At 37.7% G+C, this 23,855-nt stretch overlaps 4 protein-coding genes across 4 annotated transcripts; 2 read left to right on the forward strand and 2 right to left on the reverse strand.

Annotated features, from left to right (window-relative positions):
• The first annotated feature begins 7,410 nt into the window (after positions 1-7,410).
• Positions 7,411-8,804, forward strand: LOC103411284 (major latex allergen Hev b 5-like). The gene is made up of 2 exons (XM_008349925.4): positions 7,411-7,657; positions 7,957-8,804. The coding sequence occupies exons 1-2, from the start codon at positions 7,643-7,645 to the stop codon at positions 8,551-8,553; spliced, it is 612 nt and encodes a 203-aa protein (XP_008348147.1). The 5' UTR covers positions 7,411-7,642; the 3' UTR covers positions 8,554-8,804.
• A 2,437-nt stretch (positions 8,805-11,241) lies between these two features.
• On the forward strand, positions 11,242-14,144 carry LOC103442683 (uncharacterized). Its single transcript, XM_008381499.4, has 5 exons — positions 11,242-11,570; positions 12,589-12,670; positions 13,452-13,613; positions 13,724-13,842; positions 13,941-14,144. The coding sequence occupies exons 1-4, from the start codon at positions 11,382-11,384 to the stop codon at positions 13,789-13,791; spliced, it is 501 nt and encodes a 166-aa protein (XP_008379721.1). The 5' UTR covers positions 11,242-11,381; the 3' UTR covers positions 13,792-13,842; positions 13,941-14,144.
• A 1,757-nt stretch (positions 14,145-15,901) lies between these two features.
• On the reverse strand, positions 15,902-17,488 carry LOC114826954 (F-box protein At3g07870). The gene has a single exon (XM_029108014.2). The coding sequence runs from the start codon at positions 17,378-17,380 to the stop codon at positions 16,139-16,141; it is 1,242 nt and encodes a 413-aa protein (XP_028963847.1). The 5' UTR covers positions 17,381-17,488; the 3' UTR covers positions 15,902-16,138.
• Positions 17,489-20,687: 3,199 nt separating this feature from the next.
• On the reverse strand, positions 20,688-21,104 carry LOC103444613 (uncharacterized). Its single transcript, XM_008383570.4, has one exon. The coding sequence runs from the start codon at positions 21,102-21,104 to the stop codon at positions 20,688-20,690; it is 417 nt and encodes a 138-aa protein (XP_008381792.3).
• Positions 21,105-23,855: the final 2,751 nt, after the last annotated feature.

A 23,855-nucleotide genomic window follows, 5' to 3' on the forward strand; every position in this document is an offset into this window, starting at 1 on the left:
GGTGCCATCGTGGCTGTAGATTGTTGCCGTGATGTCAGAGTCTGAGTCTGAGGCAGTTTCTTCTTGGGTTCAGTTAATACAACGCGTGCTCTACAATTGCTACACAAAACTATCGGCCAGTCACCTTCTTTTACACTGGAATCTGACATGGATTCAACTACAGCCGATCCCGAAAACTTGGTAGGTGGTTCATTGGAAAATAGGTCGATCTTGAGTTGTGGCTGGGAATGTTTCTTTAGGACGTGTTGTACTGGAACCAACTCGGCCTTCCCTTTCCCTTTGCTCTTGGTTAAACGGGCATCTACCATGCCAATTGTTACTGAAAGAAATGGATCAGCGTCGACTGTCATTCGTTTTTTGGGAAATTTTAGCTTGCCTTTGTCAATCTAGCTCTGGATATCATCACGGAATACGACACAGTTGTTTGTGGCATGCTTGGTCGAGTTATGATACTTGCAACACGTCTTTCCTTTAAGATCTTTGGCCTTAGGAATATTATGTCCTGGCTGAAGTTTGATGATCTTTGCTAATAACAATTAGTCAAAAATTGCCTAGGCCTTTGTGATATCGAAAGTGTAAACTTTCGATGTTTTCGCCGTCTGTTCGGTGGCCGAGCGAGTTTTGACATCCTTGGAATTAATTTGAGTCAGTGCCTTGCAAACGTATGGTTTATCTATCACTATCTCGACTGCGTCTACGTTGACGTATTGAGAATCATCGCATTCGGTCGATGCGTAACTGACCGTGGGATTCTTGTAAATTGTTCCTCGGGATGGAGATTTCAAAATCTTTTCTTCTCGGAGAAAATAATCATATTGCTCTGCATGCTAGGCTAATTCATACATATCACAAAAGTTTGCCCCTAAGAATTTCTTTTTGTACTCTACGTCGAGCCTATTCAGAGCAAGCCTAACAAATTCGACTTCGGGAAGAAGTACTCGGCACTAATTCCTGGCCGATTTAAATTTGGTAAGATAATCCATTGGTGACTCATCAGATGCTTGAGCCATCCTAGCTAATGAAGAAACTGACATTTCCATCCCCGGTCGATAAAACTGTTCGTGAAATTTCCCGACCAACTTCTCCCAACTTTGGATAGAATTAGGTGGGAGGTTGATATACCATGCAAATGCTGAGCCTGTCAACGAAAAGTTAAACAACCGTAGTTTATGAAAATCACTATTGACAACTCCGTATTGCGCAGTGAAACGAGTCACATGTTCTAACGAGGATAAAGATGATTCTCCAGCAAAAAGGCTGAAATGTGGAATATTGAAACCTTAAGGATATTCAAACTTTTCCACATAAGCTGGATATGGGTGGATGAATTTCGGGAACTTCGACTCTTTTTTCATGGCCGAATCGATCATCCGTTGGACCTCGGTCATATCGACGGGTGTTGCTTCCACTCTCTGGTTGGATCCATCTGACCTACTACTTGATCCTTCCCTCTTTTCTAAGTCAATTGTTTTGGGCCGAGTAGATATTGCTTCGACCTGTAGGGGATTACCTTTAAGTAGAAGCTGCCGAGCCTGATCAACAGGTCATCATTCGAAGACCTTGCTAACTAATAGTTCGAGCAATCTTGTTTGGGTCTCACCATTGCTTTGTATCATTTTAAGCAAACTGTTCATTTTTTGACCCATTATCTGTTTAACTAGTCGAGATTGCTCATCAAGTCGTCTTCGAAGAAACGACCTAGTCAGAGGGTCAGAGCCTTCACCACCGTCTTCGTCACAGTCTTCCACTATCCCTTCAATGAAAACGCATGCAGTTCGGTTGGGTACTTCTGTGTTTCGAGGCTGGGTACCGAGGCATACTTCATTTTCTCAGTATGTTACACTAGTAGCCTCAGGGGTCACTGCGACAATAGGATTTCGCGCATGTGACATTTCTTGTTCGGGATTCTGAACCGGCAGATCGGTCGCTGATTTTTCCATGGTTGTTTTCTTTTTTACTGATCATGTCTCGATGGTCATGAATTTCGTAGTTATAACACTGGGTCCTACCGAGCGTGCTAAAATGTTGACCCTAAAAACTACCAAGCCTACGTGGCGCGCAGGCCGAGTAACTAATAAGCTAACTACGTCATTCGGTTGTATGCGAGGCGTGCCAACTCGTCTGCCGAGTTCGACCGAGGAGTAAAATTTGTTGATGTTACGTTGGGTGCGCTACTGACTTCTTGATCTTGCGACTGCGGCCAAGGAAGGAACACGCCTCAGCCTTCGAAATATAGAGCCTAGGGGTGGGCAAACGGGTAGAGGACCTGCGGGTCGGGGCGGGTAATCACGGTTCGGGGTGGGTACGGGGTGGGTCCAATTTTTTGTTAGAATAAACGGGGCGGGGCGGGGCGGGTCCAAATCTTCAGACCCACGGGGCCCCGGACCGGCCCGTTTCTATGATGCAATGGATTGCCCTGCTGAGGGAATAGAAACCCACCTATTTGAATGAATGCATAGCCCATTCCTATAATGATAATACAATGAATTGGGCCTGTTTCTACAATAATTATACAAAATGAAACCTTCCCAGGCTTCTGGAGTCTTCTCCCTTCTTCGATTTCAAATTGAAACCCACATCTTTTTCGAGTTCATGCGTCTCTCATTTCTCTCTCACTCTCTGCAAGTCCAGCAAACTTTTTCACGTTTCTCATTTCTCTCTCACCTCTAATTCGAACATCACCAAACTTCTTCAGATCCTTCCATTTCTGACCGTAAGATGCTCAGTCTCTCCCTCGATTTTATCAAAATCTCCCTCAGATGGACGAAGATGGCGCATGGGTCCAGATCAAAGAGGGATAGAGGACTGAGAAGGTTACTCTGCAAAGAGAGAGGGGACTGAGAGGGGCGGAGCTGAGAGACATGACGATGCTGAACGACGCGACGGCGGAGGTCCACAAGAAGTTCGAAGAGAGCAGGCATGTGACGTCAGACGTGGAGATTCAGAAGCGAGGCTTCCCATTTCATTAGCGAAATGATCGTCTAGGCCAAGCTCAAATTACCTAGTACCTTCCAAGGTCCAACCCATGTTTAGTGGCGGTTTGTTTTTGTTTCTTCAGAGTTGAGAGTTTCAATTTGACTAGGGTTTTTGTTTCCGTGGGATTTCTTATTTTGTTAACAAATGATTGGAAATTATTCAGTTTTCGGCACAAAACTAATACATTTGATTAGCCTCTTGTTTTATTTATTGATGCAATCACTAAATTGACTGAGACTATGGTTCACAAAGAATGTAAGCTTGCACGTCAAAGTGGTGAAGATCATCAAAGCTTGAGAGCATTAAGTTTGCAGTGTCTTTCAGTCATGGTGGTTTTATGATTCGACTTCTTGATGTTGCTAGGAATCTGGGTTTCGTGTCGGAGGAAGACAGACTTGAGTGACGTCGTTCCTATATGTTGGACCCGTAGGCCCAGCCCGAACCGCCCGTTTCAAACAAGCCGGGTTATGGCTGGTTCCAATTTCAGAAATTTCAATACCCGGCCCGTCCTGGCCCGTTCCATTTTAAAGCGGGTCCAGTCCGGTCCCTTCAAATTTGGGCCCCGCCTGGCCCATGCCCACCCCTAATAGAGCCTGAAGACAAGGCTACTAGTTTTGCGAAGTTCACAAATCGTCGGCACCTGATTCGGTCACAGTGATTATGTTTGTGAGAGTATAAGCACGCCGAATCGACACCAGAGTATAGGGACACAAATAATCAAAACAAATGTACGTCTTGATTGTGAAAATGGTTCAGCTATCAGAATGCCGAACTCTAAAGCCTACTTGTGAGTATCCAATTATAAAACAACTTGGCGTTTAACATGCTGAACCCAGTAATTCGAAACACCTCACTTCGCCAAGAAGGCTAATGAGATGACCTCTGCCAATAAGGATTCGAAAATCCTTCTCGGTCGAGACTTGGATAGATAACTAGTTAGCCTCGTCGCAATGCTGTTTATCCAAACTGAATATGCTCGCCGGTTGCCTTCACAGTGCTGTTTATCCAAACTGAAGATGTGTTGGCGAAAAAGGAAAATAAAAATCTCAAGGTTGTTGAGAGGTTTCGCGTAGAGCGAGAGTTTGCGCATGGTAGTTTGTATGTTGAATTGGAGGGGGCTTTGTTTGATGTCCTCCCTCCCTATTTATAGTAGCCAACCTATATCGAATCCTAATCATTCTCGGATTAGAACTCCTTTCCCCGATTCAACCTTATCTCGGCCAGTTCTACTCATACTAGGACTTTGAACTTAACTCATTATCAGGCCGCATTCAATTTCAAACTCTAACATCCTTATCCTACCGAAACTCCTTCTCATAATAGACATCATCCATATCCCATAGGTTCCCGACGGGATATGGCCAGCTTCGACTGCGTGGCCCATGACCTCTCAATGACACCTAAACACAGCCTCTGGGCCGAGAACAATTCTACACTCGGCCCAACTAGCACCAGGCCGAAAACAATTCTAAACTCGGCCCAAACCAATATTTTTATGCCCAAACAAATCCAATAGCCCTGCAACAAATAGGCTTGCATAGTGCACTAGCTAACTCTAAGTCTCATGTGGAATAAGTAGAAAGTAATTTGGCAAATCAAATATAGTGACTTGTATAGTACAACTAATTAATTAGGGACAGCTCGATTGTTGCACCCATGAAGTTTATAGTGAACCACACAAATCTGGCACCATGTGTGATTATCTTGGCTTCATATTTCATTAATCATAAGTTAATGAACAAAAAATACGCATTCAAATTCAATTCAAGGAGATGAAAAAAGATAAAAGGTTGATAGAGCACGAAAGCTTTTTCATTCCCCAACCTGTCACACTTCTGTTATTCATGATTTATCATGCGGACCCATAAATTGAGCACCAAAACTAACATCACGATATAGTACTTGACAAAAATTAACATCACGATATTCGATAAATTGTTAAGAAGTGAGAATTTCTAAAATTCTATAAAGTGAATCCTGAGAAGATCCTCATCCCAAAACTAGGACCATTTCATGTCCATTGCTGACAGGGAGCCACATCCCACCAAGTGGTCGGTGATGTATTTGCAACGTGTCACACATTCGTTGGCACAGAAGTACAGCAAGGCACTGTGAATCTCTCGTGAATCTCTTGTGGGCCCTTTTACAGCTTTTGAATCTTGATAGTCATTGCCTAAACCGAATGAGAATACTTTATGGATTCTCAGGATTCTAAAGATCTTTAAATCGTGTTTGTTTATCGTACATTTTACAGTAAAAAATCATTTTAAATAATTTTATTTAAAATTAAACATAAACAGTATATAACGAAAACTTACCGCACAATGTACGATAAACGAACATGATTTGAGGATTCCTAAAGAGGATCCTCATTCGCCTAAACCCTAAATGAAACGGCACGTAGGACTTGAATCATGGTTGGAATGTATATACAACAGCCATCCCAAGGCCATCATCGCCAGCTGCTAGTAGTGTGCGAAGTTATCAATTGTAATATTGAACATGCATGCATGGGGTAGATAATTTGTTCTTGGAATATTGTTTGTGCAACTTGGTTTTGGATCCAAATCGCACAAAGAATGTCATAGGTATCAGTGAAACTTTAGTATATGAGCACTGGAGATAACATTTTAACTAATAGAAACTCGATTCAATTATGCATGAGGGTTCGAGTTTTCACACTTGCGTTAGAGATGTGATCTATACTGCAGTTACATGCGGTTTGCTTTTCTTTATCTAGTTTCAACTTTCTTAGTTTGAGAAATGTTAAGGAGACTCTCTTAAAAGTGAGACCTTCATGGATCTCTGCCACCTCATGTTTCTTACACAATGTTTTATAATAATAGTACGGAAATAAACATTAAACTGTGAGATGACATATGGTCCATTGAGAGTCACTTTAAAAGAGTTTTCTTAGAAAAGTTAAAGTGATTAGTGAGAGTTTGATTACTTATGAATTCTAAAAAATGCTGATGTATACACATCATTGCATGTGTGACTGTCTTCCAATTCAGCCAAGGAAACTAGGGAGAGTGGGATCAGAAAACTATTAGTATTGATAGTGCAGATTTTGTCGCCTATTATTAGGGCTCCAAGACAAATAGAGGAGGCAATAGGTGATTGAACATATTGTCTATGATGTTCCACGTCAGAGTGTTATTCATTTCTGATAAGCAAATTGTGCCTATTGGTTGTTATGGTTGCATAATCTATGGTCGGCCTAACCTTTTATACTTTTAGTGACTTTGTATTCTAAGCAATAAGCATCATGTTTCACACTTTGTCTACCTGTTAAATGTTAGGTTATATCAAACATTTTAAAATTTTGGAGGAGACTTAAGAAGAAGATCATGAAGAAAATATATAGTTGCCCAATATAAAACGTGACATAGTAAAAATTCAAGTGTAATTGTAACATTGTCATATAATACTACCGTTTATCTTATGTAAAAATACATATGAACTACTAACAACATGTGATGATAATCGTGTAGTATATAAAAAAAAAGTTTTCCATAACCTGATGGAATTGTAACATGCATGGTAGCTTAATTAATTTGGTAAATAGGCCAAACAAATGGTAGTTAAATAATCAAGATTTGAAGGATGCATATGAGTGGATATGATGAAGGTAATGTAACCCTGCAAGCCCAACTGCACAAAAGCACATGAGCACACACAACCGAAAGAAGAATGATGGCTTGGGAAAAAGCAAAAGATGCCCATTATTGTCATTCCCTGCCATCCTAAGATCATTATAACAATTAAAAAAATATTAAGAAGACTCTCTTAAAATGAGATTATTTATAGATTCTTTGTCACTGTATAGTTGAATATCAATTTTTGTGCTAATATTATAAAATATTATGTCAAAAATATAAGATGATTGAAAATTCATAAAAAATCTTACTTTTAAAAGAATTTCTTTAACATTTCTCTAACCGCTATAAGAGCGATTATTTAACCCAAATTGGATCCAACACCTTTTGTGTGACATTATTACCAAACATGCCAATCTCATGAATTTTGAGAGATATGAGGTGTCAAATCCCAAGATTCCTCAGTTTCCCTCAGTTTCCCTCGCCCTCGCCACCCCACCAATTCTTCATTCAAAATGGGTGCGGTGTATTTGTGACATCAATCATTGACTAACATATATTAACTTTCTAACAATAAAATTAAAAAAAGTTAAGTTTATAAACATGTATCAGTTAATTATTGGAGTCATAGAGAGGTTATATCCATTTTGGGTGCAGATGATTTGATCTCCCCTAATAGGGTGTACATTTTTGCTCACCACTCTCAAGCAGTGACAATTCTTTACCATCCTATTTAATTATTATTATTATTGGATGAATGTAAATTTAAGATTTGTGTCTATCCATCATACAGATCTCGAAATTTAAATTCATTCAAGAGTAATAGGTGATAAGCACCATCATCGTTTGAGGGCGGTGAGAAACAAAAATTTCCCACCACTCTAGTCCTCTCGTGCATCAACCACGAGGCAGTGAGGTCTATGGACTCCTCTATATAAACCATCCCATTGATCATTTTTATTCATGCAACCATTAGTTTTAATTTGTTCTTGGCTTTCTCCTCATCTAAGTTCGCCTTTCTCTCGATCTTCTAATTTGTTCAATTTGATCACTTTTCGATTCCCATTATGGCCACTGCTCAGGTGTTCACTCAACTTCGGTTCCAGACTGGTTTATTTTACATTGATTTGTGTGAAGTGATTTTCGCACATTTATTTTGTCTTTCAGTATATCTTTATTTACTTGTATTATTTTGATCAAAGAGGAATTAGGGACAAAAATAAAGACTTCTGCAAAAATCATTCCTTTAATTTGTTCAATATGTAAAACACATTTGTGTTTGTGATTATCAGTTCAAGCTCTCTTACAATTTTAACTAATTGATTAGTTAATTACAAAATATTAATCAAAGAGTTGTATCTGTATGTATATGATCATGCAGGTTGTATCAGCAAAGACAGCCCTTCCTGTAGAGGATACAACTCATCACGAGGAATCAGTTAAGGCTCAAGAGGCTATTATCACTGCTACTACTGAAGAAGTAGCACCAACTGAAGTTGCGGAGGAGGCAAAGGAAGTTGCAGAGACTGTTGTGGCTTCTGGGGAAGATGTACCTAAGGCTGAAGCGGAGGCTTCAAAAGACGAGGAAAACATAGTTGCAAAAGATGAGGAAGTCCTAGTCGAAGCTGAGACAAAGGAAGTGAAGGTAGAGGAGCCCAAGGAAGTTGTAGGAGTCGAAAAAGAAGAAGAACCAACTCTGGAGAAGAGTACTAGTACTACAACTGAAGAGGAAACTACTACACCTAATTATAAGGTAGCCCCTGAGCCAGAACCAGAACGAGTGCTTGTGGAGGAGGCCAAGGACAAGGAGAATACTGCTGAAATTCCTCCGGTGGCACCAGTTAAACCGGAGGCACCGGTGGAAGAATCAGCAGTTGAAGCCCCTAAAGAGGAGGTAGTAGTTAAGGAAGAAGAGAAGGCAGCTGATGATGTTGAGGAGAAAGCTGGTACTGAAGCCCCGGTGGAGAAGACAGAGTGAATTTTTAAGTTGTATTATTAGTGGGTATATTGGGGTTTGCATGCATGTGAAGAGATCAATTAAATGTCTTTCATTTAGTGTGGTTTAAGAAATTATATAAGGCGTAACGTACAAAGAAGGTGAGGTGAGTGTGGAACATAGATAATGCTGGCTCTCCATATACATATGGTAGACATGATGATTTGTATCGTGGTGCGTGTACGTACCGATGTTTGAATATTTGAGTAATAAGATCGACTATTGTTGTACTATATACATAGCTACTACTTGTTTCATGACAAATTCATGAGTTACATGCATTTTCTACTTGATCAACTTTTTCTTTCTGATTTTAAGTTTACTTTTCCTTGATGACAAAGGTTCATCATGTGGTTGTTAGGAGTTTGAGGTATACTTGGAGATAAGAATGGGTGTGCACATCCATCGTTTCACTATAAGTTTCCATGGATTAATTGGAACTATATTGAAATAGTTAATATGCATGCCACCATTGTTAATTTGTGTGGAATGCCTTTTCATTTCTTAAGTAGCTTAAGAAAGTTGAGGTTACACCAACTTCTTATATAAACTCTTGCAAGGTTTTTTCTTTGACCGCATCCTCACATGCCCATCATATGTGACGAATTTTCAAGCCAAATACGTGGGAAACAGGAATTAGGGTGACATGGAACACGTGTAGCGTTGAGCTTCACACATGGGCTAACTGCTTTGATACCATAAAAAAATTGAGATTCTACCATAAAACCAATTGATAATATCCACATCAACAATTGTTAGGTGGCACGTCTCTATAATTTGATTCATAATTAAAAACTTATATTGAGATAGTGATACGTATCTAATCAATGATAATTTGTAAAATGCAATTTGATTCCTCAAATAATAATATTAATAGTTGATATCTATGTGAAAATTTTCCATACTTAGATTCGTGAAGTTGTTTCAGCTGATGCTAACAGTTGTTTGTGGCTACACCCTTATATATAAAGCCAACAACCCTTTTTGAGGTCACAAGTTTCATCAAAATATTTGGACAAAAATACCCCTAAAACAAAAAATTTCAAAAGCAACTCAAAATAATGCAAGGGTATTTTCGTTATTTTAATAGTGTTTTCTAATAATTAATTCCTTTTGTACACTTTTTTTTTTAAATTAGTACCTCACAATAGGATAACAATAATATGATTCAATAAGTTGTTTATTAAATATTATTTTCTCTAATTTTAAACATGTTCAAAACATCTTAAGAGATGTGTAATGCCGGTTATAAAAAGAGTCTTTTGCACATGCATAATAATGTGATTAAATTAGTTGTCAAATGATTGGTTTTTTTTTTTTAACAAACGATATTATTTACATTAAGAGATAGGGGGTGAGCTTAGCCTCGCAATGGGTTAGCAATAAGTGATTCAACCAGTTGTTTATTAAATATTATTTTCTCTATTCTTAATGTAAATTCAATAGAATGTAGATGGACATTCAAAGATCGATTTTATTATGTGAATTCAGCTGCTTTGATTGGTTTGTGAGGGGTTTTTTTCTACCATGATCTAAGATTATTCATTTACTTCAAATATTTGACTTTTCTTTTGTCAATTCACGCATATAAATACATTTAAAACGTGTAAGTAGTGCGTAACATGCTGTGATTCAAAAAAGACCTTCTGCATGCGCTTTAGTGTTTAGTAATTCAACAAACATGTGAAAACTTTAGTTGGGAAAAAGGGATGATGATCCAACGAAAAGACAAGAAAAAAATAGTGGTTGTGTAGATCTGGTTTCGTCAAAGTGGTTAAAATCGTGTGCTTCTTTCTCTGAACTCAATTTTTAGTTTTTGCCAAATTTCTTTGGACTCGGTTTGAATCATCAAAAATGAGGAGAGAAATAACTTAATGTAGCAATTTCATTTTCTTCTTTTACCTCTTGCACTTCAAAATTTATTCCATGAAACAAGGATTCCTATTAAATAAAAGCAATTAGTTGTTCGTTAAAATATTATTTTCTCTATTTTTAAATACGTTCAAAATATCTTAAGATGCGTGTAATGCCGGTTATAAAAAAAGGTCTTTCGCATGCGCGCATAATAATGTGATTAAATTAGTTGTCAAATGTTTTTTTTTTAACAAACGATATTATCTAGGATGAACTTAGCCTCACAATGAGCTATTAGTAATACAAATTTAATCAGTTGTTTATAACGATACTGTTTGAAAAGTTCTTTCGACTGATGAATACCATCGACTAGTACACACCAGTGATTCAAACCATTAGCTATATAAAATATCCAAAACAGAATGGGATCCTCTCCGGATCCTATTTGTGGGAATCCGGATGATTAATTAATCATGTCCGTTCATCGTACATCGTACGGTTAAAAATTATTTTAAAATTTTAATTTAAAATTAAATATAAGTAGTACCTAATAAAAATTGACTGTACAATATACGATAAATGAACACGATTAATTGATCTCTGGATTCCCACAAAAATAATCCGGAGAGGATCCTTGTCCATCCAAAACAAACATAAAAAAAGCTTGATGGGCCTTAAAATGTAAAAAATGAGATGAAAAGTGTGAAGAAATCTCCGAACTTTATCTTGTGCGTGGAATTTTCACACAACATTTGTCTTTTATAATCTTTGGACGGGGATTGGGCCAATTGACAAATGACTTCCACCAAGGCTAACCGAGTGGACAGAAATGAACCCAAACTTGCGAATTATCCCCTTTATAATAATATAAAAATAATTTTTAATTTTTTTTCATATTTTTGTTGTTCATCTGAAACCGATTCAATATTTTTATTTTTATTTTTTTGGAAAACCAAATGGCCTCACTGCTCACGAAACCAACAGTGACAAGAGGACGGGATGAAGTTTATGTTGCAGCAGTGCCTCTAAGAGCAACAAAAGGACCCGCCCAGCTGCTTACATCTGCTGCTTACTCTCTCAATCTCTGGAATTTGCAGCATTTCATGGTTATCATTAATCCCTCCCCACCACCACCTGATTGTCAGGTTCTCCTCCCTCCATTTCTCTATATAAGGTAGCTTAGCTAGTTCACTAATTATTCTTTTGGATTTTCTTGGTTGATTTTTGTTTACTATAATTAACCTTAAAATCTATTTCCTAACCTGTGTCCCAACTAGTACATAATCTCAGTTTGCCAAAAGTCAACTCTCATGCAATTTCATTACCAAAGTAACCAAACTGATGCTTTATTTTTTTTTGGTCTAACGATAGAATTCATTTAAGTCGAATATAAATGTTTAATGTTTATATCATGAGCAAGATTATTAAACAACTACTCGGGAAATAACATGCCCAATCTATGGACTCTTCCATTCTTACTCACAAAAGAAGCCACAGATTGTGCTGCTCCATTACAACGTCGGGAAGCGTATGAGAACTCAACTAGCTACAGTTGTTTCGTTAACTCCCACACATCAAGAAGGATACCTTCAATAGACAGAGCCCTTTCCTTCTTCAGCATGCCTATCAAACTTAAGACTATGACTCCACAATCACCCTTTTAAATCCCTCCTGATCCAGACACACCACCATCCGCAAACTGATATGCTTGATTCAAGAGTGCTTAAATCTTTGATATGAAATCACCTTGAAGCCCAATGGCGAATTGGTATAACAAAAACGAAAAGGGTAAATTGAGATTAAATGTTAAATGCTGCTTTTTTCTGTTTCAAATACTAAACTTCTTTATATTTAGATTTTTAAAAGTAGTTGAGAAGTCAAAGCATGCTACAAGAACAAAAACATGGTAAAAAATATAAATATGAAAAATGTTTTTTTCTTGAAATTAATTAAAGTAGTCTAACTCAAGTGAAAAGAAAAGTTAACTGCTACGGAAAAAACATGTCTCCTAATTAGTACTTAATTTCCAACACTAGTATGGTGCAGCACAAAAGTTTTTGGGAAAATGTCTATTAACATAGACCTGGTATCCATATTTTGTAACCTTTTCAATACAAAAGTTTGAAAATTTGAACTCTAAATTCGTCTAGTCTCTTTTTTCAGGCCATAGTTTTCGATTTTCAACCTAAAGATCCTGAAAACATATATGCAGCCCTTGCAGTTCTATCCGGAAAAGCAATACCGGGTAAGCCTAACTAGCTGCATCATCTACTACGTCTTTCATGTTGCTCAAGAAAGCATAGTTCATCGCTAATTGGCATATGCATTAGTAAGTTATTGAAAATAATTAAAATGCAAACATCAATGTCGAAGAACACCTAAAATTAAAACTTGTGCACCTCAAACCGGGGCTTGGTCTTGTCTGTCCTGTCTGATATACTGCTTTGAAACACCATTCCTTGGAATCCTTGATCTCATACCGCATAACTCTTTGACATTAGTTGTTTTTGATCCTTTAGTTTCTACTTGTGAAACTTGTCAACAATAGCTGCTAGACATTATTGGTATAGACAATAGACTTGTAATTATTCCTCTAGCTAGCCATCATTACTGTACTTTATAGCTAGCCATCATTACTTTGTTTTATAGCTAGCCATCATTACTTTGCTTTGCTTTCCTTTTATTCTTATTTTCCTCTTCAGTGTTTTTCTCATGTAATCATCATTTGGCTTGTCCACTTGTTATGACTAGTTTTTGGCCCTCTATAAGAGAGGACTTCCTTCTTGTAAACAAATAACAATGAAGTTTATTACAATTTCTGAGAAAACTTTGAACCTGGTTAATTTGTATGGGTTGAATATATCATAGAGATACCATCTAATGTTGCTTGTGAAATTAAAGAAGAAATTGTGAGTACTGATATAATTATAACCCTGCAACATAATATTACAAATTTATCTTGGGGGTTCCATTTAAGTTTGTTTTTATTTCTTGGTATTTTAGACTAGCATGCATTTTTCTTTTAGGAGTTGTTCTTATGAGGAAGTTGTCGAAACTGCCGAGAAGAAAATGCTGGTACGTTGGTTCTCCCAAAGGATCAGGTGCCATAGATATGGCACTTGAATTCAACAAACAGTGGGAAACTAAGCTGAGAGTTGGTCATCATGATTGTCGGAATTATACCAATGGTAACAATTTACGTAGGATGTCAATAGTCACTTAGGTATAATTTATTATCTTATTAGTAAAGATGTGCTTAGGAGGTTGATGTATTTATTTACTTTGAATTATTTTAAAGGCTTGGTCGAGTACCTGACCGATGAAGAACATATCTTGGAGCGTTTGGAAGGAAAACGGAGACATTGAATGGGTGGTGCGCACGTTATGGTGGCTAGCAAGGCCCAAACTCACTTTCAAGTAAGTTTGATTTTCATTGATATTTGCAAGGCTATAAACGTGACAATATATCGTAGCCTAGAATACTTATATGAGAGATTTACTATTTCATTCTGCAGTTGGGGACTCTATTGATGTTGCGTAATCCCAAGAAGGAAATCATTCACTACTTATCCATCAAAAGTTTTGGCCGTTTTCAAGTGCAACTTTGCTCCTATATGCTTCCATATTGTCACCTAATTATACACTCTTTTTTGGAATTATTATTACACTGGTGAGCATGAATAAGTCACCAAGGTATAAAAAGAATTGTTATTTGGTCATGCTTCAAGTCCTCACTTTCACTAATCACTATACACAAAAACAACTGACAACAACATATAAAAGATACTTTTGTCACCAGTTCATCATGTGACACATTTTTAACAAACATATGGTGTACGTTTTGAACCCATAACAAACCTATGTTTCACGAATAACGCTACCATAACTATGTCATGGTTTCTAGAGGATCTCTCCAATAGTATAGTCAAGAGGTTTGACTGAAGAGGACAAAATTAAGAAAATTTTGTTCCTTACTTACTGTAAATAAGGTTGCATGTAGATTTCCACATGTATGAAAGTATTGCCTATCTCTCTCTCTCTCTCTCTCTCTCTCTCTCACACACACACACACACATATTTATTTATAATTTTCTATATGTTTTATACGATTTTGAAACCTGCATCATCACACAGGCACACTTTTGCTAGTTACCTACAACTAGATAGAGTAAAACCCTAATCAAAATAGAAAACGAACACGAGCACAACGAAAGCGAAATCTTAATCAAGATCCAAAAACAAGAACATACAATTTTCACAAACTTAAAATAAGATAGATCAACAAACTCTAGAAAACTGATAACAAACAAGAGTGGATTAAACCCCGAAGGAACGAACATAATACTAAACTACAAATAATGTTTTATTAATCGAAACAAAAGAGAACATTATAAATTTGCCAAGGCGACTACATAACTAGTAAGACTTTTTTTGTGACTAACTTACTTCTAACAACAGTACAAACATCTATTTATACGAGAAAACGAAAGCAAACCCAAACTTGACGAGCAAGCCAAATAAATTTAACCAGCAAGGAATCCTAATCCCTGGCTTACAAGAAAAACAATAAGACTAACAATAATATTAAAACTAATTTTCCAACATAAAGCTCTAACTCTAAACTCTAGTTTCCAGACATCAGTCTTAGGTAAACTATTAGGTGTCCAGATTTCAGCGAAGAAAAGGCAAATCAGGTTGCATTGAAAGTAAATTATTACTCGTGATCTTTACCTCGAGTGTGTTCTGAATCTCCTCAAGTTTGCACCTCATAGCAAGAGCTTGTAGTAACGGTTAGTATTAGATTAGATTACGCACAGAAATCGGTTTTTAACTTTTAGTCGAACTTGATTTGCTTTCTTCTTTGCTGTTATTCGACACCTGATAATTAACTTGAGGCTGATGTCTGGAAACTAAAGACAGTAGTTACTAGTTAGAGCTTTATGAAGTAGGGCTTGAAGTTTCAGCACTAAAGAATAAAATGATCAGTATCCATATTCTTTCATCGAGATTTTAGTTGCTACGGGATGCCTTTTGTTTGGGTAGAAAATTCGTTTAGTATCGCAGTTTGGCTTGAGACATTTAGGAAAATACTCCGGTCGTGACAAACCACAGGCCGAGAAGCATTCTGAATTCACACATGATCATTTGAAACAAGTTAAGATGCAGGGATTCAAATGTCTTCCGTACGAAATTGAGTTTGCGATTTGTAATCTAAAAAATACAACACAGCTCGAGAGTCTTGACAATGGTAATTCACGTGTTTGGAAAAGTCTACCTTGGTGGTGGTGGAAAATGAAAAAAGGTCAGCAACACAATTGCTTCAGCCCGGACAAAAGAATGCAGGAAAGCACTGATAGAACAGAAGCTCCGAGGACAACTCAATGATGAAAAGACTGATGCTCGAATAATCGAATTGCAGTTCTGTAGCCGTCGCACAGAATAGCTTCAGACTAGTTATGCTAATTTGTATGATGCATATGTAAATGTTGTGTAAATTAACCATATAATGATCAGAGTAAATGAAGAATTTCATGTTGGTTTCATTACATTTGTTTAGGACACAATTCTACAAACAGTACAGAAAGACATCTCAACCCCCACTCCCCGCCCCCCCCCCCCCCCCCAACCTCTCCTCCTCCTCCTCCTCCTCCTCCTCCTCCTCTATTCCATCAAAGCACCTGCGCAAGAGCCGCTGTCTCCTCATTGCCCACCATCACATGTTAACAAGAGTATGTATCGGATTGAGAGTGCCCTCGTGAACAACGGTTTGAAACCACTTAGGCATCCCCTGAAACAAAAGATCCTTAAACTTTCCACTACTTGGTTCATAAACAACTAGAGCTCTGCTTTTGTACTCCAACAAGATCTGGCCACTCCCCAAAACACACAAAACCCTAACATGTCTTCCTCTTTTAACAATCTTTGAAATCTTCCATGATCTATCAACATCTTGTTTCAATGTCTTTGGCACATAACTTCCAATGGTCAACTCTTTAACCCATGATTCCTTCACACCGTACTCCTCCATAACCCACATCTCCAATTTCCCATAACTGCAGTAAAAAAATGCAGCAAGACAACCTCTTACAACCAGCACATGATAATTCCACCTGCTCAATCCGTCAACTTCCGGTTTCGGTACCTCCCTGAACTGCTCGTCTCCTAAGTCAAAAGAAATGAGCTTTCGACCAGGGTGGTAACCCTTTCTCCAAGTAACCCAATGAAGCCTTCCATTGACCAAGACCTGAGCTGGCCAGTGATGAAGGTAGTGAGATGTTCCTCCTAAACTTCTCCAATCAGAAGTTCCAAGAGTGAAAACTTGAACTTCTGATTGTGGCCGATACACTCGAAACCGGCTCCATGATTCTCGTCTACTATAGTACACTATCTTCACTACCTTGTACTCCTTAGTAATCGGATGAAACCCGAATCCGTAAATCACTTCTTGATTAGGAAATCGAACTGATTTAGGCAGCTCTCTATGATCCCTAGTGAACGGATTATATATGCATATTGCATCATTGTACAACGAATCAGATAAGCACAGCAAACCATCACATGATCCTACCACATCAAACTCAGGCATCGAACCACAGAAAGGAGGGTGAATTTTTTTCACTAGCATTGTCTCCTTTTCACCATGGTGAAAAGGGTAATCTACAAAGTAAATATGGTTTCTGATGGGGTAATCACAGTGAAAAATCAGGCACAGATTGTTGTGATCAGCTGTGTTAGAGTTATGCAAAGCATCGAAAATTCGAAGATGTTGGTCTTGTGCTAAATTTTTCCACGCTCTGCATACATACCTGAATTTTACCAGAGATGAAAAGGGCAGCCTTGAAGTTACCTCAGTGATGATTTCATGTGGTAAATTTTCCAAGCCAGTTACTGATTGATCTTCTCTCTGGTGGCTCCTCCTCCTTTTGCTCTGCTGCAATTCAGAGTCTGAGTCCATGACCAAAGGATGAACTATGCGTTCTAAGAGAGATGGTTTTCTTTCGGCTGAATTTTCATGGCATGAAATACAAGGATTTGGTGACACGGAAACCGCAGGGAAATAGCGGTGTGTGGGATCCACAGTTGAATAATGCACTTGGAGGAAAGTTGGGTTCTTTAACCTCACCGTTGGCTTGGAAATGTGTGGCCATGATTTGTTGGAGAAAATTCAAACTTGATGAGTCTCTAGTTTGTGTTGATGTTGATCGAGGAACAAGAAAGTCTTTGTACAACAACCAATTGGACATTGTTGAGTGTTTGTCACTACTTTGGAGGCTATTGGTGCAGTTTTGTTTTTGGTACCGCATGGAGGTAGAACACGAGAGATTTTTCAGTGTGCTAGAAATACAAGTACATAAACTATATATCATTATATTATACAAGTAGAGAGACACTTAAAATAAAAACTCTCTCAACTTGTATAATAACTTATAATGCACCGTCACTATATTCAGAGCATATTGAAAAATTTATCACAAAACACCTCAGTTGGTGTAGCTTTTTTGAAAATAAATAAAAGCACCTTTTACTTTCACTATATTAGAACACACAGCTGAAAAATGTATTTGGCCTTTCGAGTTTAGTTTTATCTAGTGGGGGTGGTTTGGCTTTTAAGCCTACTTTTTAAGAAGAAATGGCCATTAAGATGCTCACAAGTTGAATTCATTGCAAATCTATCTCACAAAAGCAAATGGGAAATTTAAATTTTGTCCCTCCACTCCTTTTTTTCATCTTTTGCTCTCTTGTCTCTATTCATTTACGGAATTATCTTTAATTTTATTCAATTTAATAATCATAAAAATATATTAAATTATTAATGTAGAAGGTGAAAATAGTGGTGCTCATAATTTTCGGCCTAAACATAATAATTCCAGCCCAAAACCACTTTTCTGACCCCTCAGCAGTCCAATCGTTAGGGGCCAATCCAAACAGCCCAAGATACAGGTAAAACCAAAAACGTTACGAAAGAATCCACTTAAGCATTTTTATGACTTTTTACAATAACTAAAACGGATTTTATAGATTGTTTGGAGCCAAATTTCTTAGAAGAAATACCTCAACAGATTTGTTCACGGTAATTCACACGCTTGTTGAATCACTCGTCAAGAACGACTTTTCGAAAACTTCGTTGAATGGGAGATGTGCCTGCAAAAGGTACTTCAATGCTGAGTTAGTCAAGATGAATTGTACTTTGACGCTTTGTCAATCAAGATGAATTGGTGTTCTCTTGTCAATGGTTTCAGATTGCGTGCCTTGATTTTTGTCAAGACTGAGTTGTTATAAAGCTCGGGTGCTTGGGGAAGAATTCGAATCCTCGCTGGATCCTCTTTGTGAGGATCCCAGTAATCCGTGAATCGTGTCCATTTATCGTACATCGTGCCGTTAGAAATCATTTTAAATATTTTAATTTAAAATTAAACACAAACAGTACCTGACAAAAACTGATTGCACGATGTATGATGAACGGACATGATTAACAGATATTTAGGATCTTATCAAAAGAATCCGGAGAAGATCATATTGGCTTGGGGAGCAAGCACCACTCTCAATCCTCGTTCACTTTCCCGCTGTGAAGGTAGTTGCAGATCTCCCTCAACATCCCTTTCAGACTTTGATTTCACAAATCTCTAACCCCTCTTTCCCTAGATCTACGTCTTATGAGTGAGTGAAGGGCAACTAACATAACATGCAAGTGGGTTAAATGCACGTTCCCTTGCAAGTGGCCTTCTATCACAGTGGTAAAGAGAAGTGTTGTCCTTACACTACGATGTGAGTTCAAATCCCGTCGGCTTCTTAATCTAATATCTATTCTAATAAATCTATCGTTTGACAAAAAAAAACAAAAAAAAAACACCTCATGCTTCACACGGAGTGTGAGAGTGATGACTTTAGTAGGCCGCTAATGACCAGTCATCCGATTTAGCTAATACCTTTGGGATCATACAAAGAGCTTTATAACGAACTTTCGTCCTTGGGCTTGTTTCATATCCCTATGGTACCGTTTGATAACGTGGGACGGGACGGGACGAGCTGTTTTGTCCCACGTTTGGTGCGCCTAAAAACTGTGGAACGGGTTATCCCATAGGACGAAATTTGGCTGATTTTTCGTTCCACCTCTTCCCCCTGGAACGATCCTTTCCACATCCGTGGAACACAAATTTCTAACATTTTATGACAAAATTTCTCCTTATCTTTTTCAATATTTACATCATCCGTTCCGTCATGTTCCGTCCCGTCCTGTTCTGTCCCGTCCCGTCCCATTCCGTCCTGTCTGCATGCCAAACGGTACCTATATGCACAACTTGAGATGGTTACGTGTGTCAAAATCGAATTTTATTCTCTCACAAACGTTTATGATCATGTTTGACAGAAAAAGTTAAAAAATATTTATAAAAAAACAATTGAAGTGCTTTCTAAAAACAACATCTTATGTGTGCTTCGACTTGCATTTTTATTATAAATTTTAATGTGCTTTAAATAGTAGTTCCAAAAATAAGTAGTTTCAAACAGATGTCCCGATTGCAAGTAAGTTCTCTTTAGTCTTCAATGTCCCGATTGCATGTAAGTTTGCACGGGAAATATGTTGTTGATGAGGATGAATTATTGGATCACTAATACAAGCTAGAAGTAGAACCAACCCAATCCCTTCGTGGGGGTGGGTGCAACAGCTCACCAGCTCCAGCTGAGACATTTGCCACCACATTTTTTTGGGTTAATTCATCCCTTTTATCCAATTAAACAAACACATTCATCAAATTAAACAAGCATTTTCTTAGTTCCCAAACCTTTCTCGCAAAAATCAAACGTAAATGCTTTGAAGTTATTCAGAATTCAAAATCCCATCATCTGAACAAATGTATGGAAATTAATACCTGAAATTAGAATGTTAAATATGATTCAAGTTTAAACAATAGTTGTACAGAGAAATACAAATACAATGATGAATACAACAATCTCTAAGATACATGCTGCCATCTACAAGAACTTAAGAAGAAAATCAACAAAAACAAAACCCAACAACCCAATTCTCCTCAAATCAAAGAACACAATCAGCCTCAAAGCCGGGCCAAAGAATTCGTATACCGAGGGCGAAAACGATAACAAATCAATCAGAAATGTGCAGCAAGCAATGAATTTGACATATCTTACACAATGTATTAGCTAAAATTATCTGCTAAAGCTGCAATCTTTGGAAGCTCCATCAATACAGCTTCCGAACAACCAACTAAAGCGATGAATCGAATTGGACCAGAATCCGAAAACTCTCAGAAAAGGCCGAACAAGACGGAGAAGCCGAGGACGATGAGCCAAACAATGTGAACCAAAAGCAGAGCTTGAGCAGAGTGGGGGGCGGAGCCGCCGCTACCCACCTCACAAAACCCTAATTTCTCCACCTTGACACCAGCGCATTGGGCATCTTGGCACCCACACCAGTACGTCACGCCGTCCACGCCGCAGACCGGGTCGGGACGGAAGCAATTGACGGGGCACGAGGAGGCTGACCGGGTCGATCGGCCGCAGGCGTCCGCGGGTTCGGATTCAGAGGGCAATCTGATGATGGTGGGTTCGGATACGGATTCTGGTTCTGATCGGACGGCGGGGAAGGAGCAGAGGACGATGATGAAGCCGAAGAGAATTAGGGAAAAAATCGAAATTAGGGATTTGGGGAATTGGGTATCCATAATTGGAGGTAAAGATTTGATCTTTGAGAAAAGAAAAGCAAAACCTTAGAAATGCAGCCCTCTCCGGAAGCCCTGAAGCTCCCCCAAATTCAAAGAAAGAACGGTCCAAGCTTTTTCCCCAAATTCAAGCAATCGTCGATCTTATTCCCCAAATCGAAGGTGGGTATCTTGGGGCTTTTCTTAGAATTCGACTTCACATATGGAATCGAATGTCAAATCGCCTTAAAGTTTTTTTTTTATTTATTTTGGGGGGGGGGGGGGGTGTTCGAATGGAATTGGAGAAAAATGTGAGAAACTGAGGAAACCCTAATTTTGTGGTTGAAGAAAGAAAGAAATGGAAGGAAAAGAGATCATTACCCAAAAAAAAAAAAAGAGAAGGAGATAAAACACTTGGTTGACGCGGTAATTATCCTCTAGAAGGATCGGAAAAGTAGTTTGGAATTCAGACAGTGAACGTTGGAAACCTAGATGGCAACCTGTCAGCCATTGATCTTGCCAGCCGTTGATTTGTTATTGTTCACCTACTTTGCTCTGTGTGTTTTAGTTCAATCAAAATTTTAATTTTTTTTTAATTAAGACAAATATGTTTAAGAAAATTTTAACGAAAAATCACATTTTTACATTAAAAAATCAACTATGTGCTATTCACTTTACCCTTTATTTTATTCTTATCGTTAAAATTCAAAATTTTTAAGTTTTTTTCATCAATTTTCCTTATGTTTAATTGAGAACTAGGTTTTGGCACCTTTTGATGGGAGCAAATCCTCTTTCCTCCTATTTACTCCCCACGCGTTTCTTTTTATTTGTTGTATGGTGCATATAAGGGTTGTTAAACAGATTGATGGGAACGATGACACAATCTAAGATTTTTCCTTACTTCATTGGTAGCTCTAAGATCTTCAAAATAGTTGTCAAGTTCTGTTACGACCTCTAGATCGACTTAAGGAGCCACTTATGGCTGGCGTGTTAGAAGGAAGACGGTAAATGGTGGTGTGAACATGAATGGAAAAGCTAGGAAAAGATTGTTGGACAAAAGCGATAAAAATAAAATGAAGCTCATTAAATATATGGCACAACTTCAAACCATCAAATTTTCATTGAACGTTCTAGATTAAAAAGAGGGGATGAGAGAGGCGAGAATTCAAATCCCTTTTGATGATGAGACCAAAAAATCAAAAGTGGAAAATAAGGCTTAACCTACTTTCCTACTTTGTTGCATAACAAGCTTTATACTTGGATACTTTTTTTCTTAACTTATAATTTATAAGGATTTGTTTCCAATCTAATCAGCATCCTAATCAATATTGGATATTCTTACCTTCTTTTTTCGCTGAGTTGGATTTTCTAAGCAGATGGCGATCCTATCTAGCATTTTTCTATTTTCGTGATTTAAATGTTTTGAATATCTCATATGTTGTTTGTTAGCAATCAAACAACTTGATGTCCACAGTTTATTCACACCATCACATAACATTACTAGTCCACATATTAATAATGTTAATAGTCTCATTTTGTAACTTTTGTTGCGGTACGATCGTTTGTCCAAAAATAGATAAGAAAGGATATAACTAGTTTTAACTTTATATATCCTAATTAGACTTGATATTAAGAGTCCACTTTTGATTATGAGACCACTCTAGCCATACCTAGCACAAAATTGAGAAAAAAACAGAAAAGAAAAATGAAACCTAGCTCAAAAAAAAAAAAAAAAAAAAAAAAGTTTATGACTTGCATTTTAATTTGTATAACTTGGTCAAATGGTCTAATTAGGTGATACTTACTTTCCCTAATAGGATTGGAAAAAGAAAAGCCCCCTCAAGTTGTATATATAGCATTGACCAAATGCATATAATTTGATCAATTCAAGAGAGAATGAATATGTGCAGCCTTAACACCCCCTACCATAATAACCCTAATCCTCTTACTAACACTAGTACTAATCGTTTTAGTGAGTTTAGTGCTGTTGAGATTGAGGTCTCTGAAATCCTGCTTCATATGACCAACCTCATCTCTGCATCCAATCAGAAGATGGTGCGGGACCATCGTCATCATCAGACGGCTAAGGTTGGTGTCAAAAAGCTTGATCGGGTAGATTTGGACAATGTACCTGATCTCAACATGCCTGTTTCTCTAGAGGAGGATTAATCAACTGCCGTTGATCACTACACAGAAATCAGAAACTATTGTTATCGTGCTATGTCAATTTGGAGTTTTGAGTAGATGATGATGGGCCAATGTCCTTTATGTATGACAAATAATTATTGGATGAAAAAAATTGTTTTATGTGTGTTTAATGTACCTACTCTCCCCTTTTGATCATATTCCACTTGTGTATGTGAATGTTTGATGAATACTGCACACAGTCTATCCATCACAACCCTGATTCAAATTGATTTAGAAGAAATTTGGATATTGCAACAAAATAAAATGCAAAAAGTTTGTAATGTGGGACTCTAGTTTCATGGTACGTGTATTGGATCTGACTTGAAAAGTTAAATATGCTAGAGTTCTGCTGAATTGCGTTTAAGTATGGACTAAGTGACACAATCCGGCTCTGACCATGACGATTAAACTAGTTCTTTTATCGAACCATTGAGTTTATCTATTAATTTAATCATGTTTAGATTACATAATTTCCTGAAGGTTAAATATTGATGGTCGTTAAAGGAGAACCTAAACAATAAGTTCAGGTCATGAAACTAGATTTTGAGGTAAACCAAAAGAAGGGGTTTTGTGCCATATCTATAAGGA

Source organism: Malus domestica, chromosome 09, assembly GCF_042453785.1.
Source record: "Malus domestica chromosome 09, GDT2T_hap1".
NCBI lineage: Eukaryota > Viridiplantae > Streptophyta > Magnoliopsida > Rosales > Rosaceae > Malus > Malus domestica.

Coding starts and splice junctions, on each gene's coding strand:
- LOC103442683 (XM_008381499.4), top strand. CDS start 11,382: ATGGCCTCACTGCTCACGAAACCAACAGTGACAAGAGGACGGGATGAA. Junction 11,571..12,588: donor CACCACCACCTGATTGTCAG/GTTCTCCTCCCT, acceptor CTCTTTTTTCAG/GCCATAGTTTTCGATTTTCA. Junction 13,614..13,723: donor TTGTCGGAATTATACCAATG/GTAACAATTTAC, acceptor ATTATTTTAAAG/GCTTGGTCGAGTACCTGACC.
- LOC114826954 (XM_029108014.2), bottom strand. CDS start 17,380: ATGGACTCAGACTCTGAATTGCAGCAGAGCAAAAGGAGGAGGAGCCAC.
- LOC103444613 (XM_008383570.4), bottom strand. CDS start 21,104: ATGGATACCCAATTCCCCAAATCCCTAATTTCGATTTTTTCCCTAATT.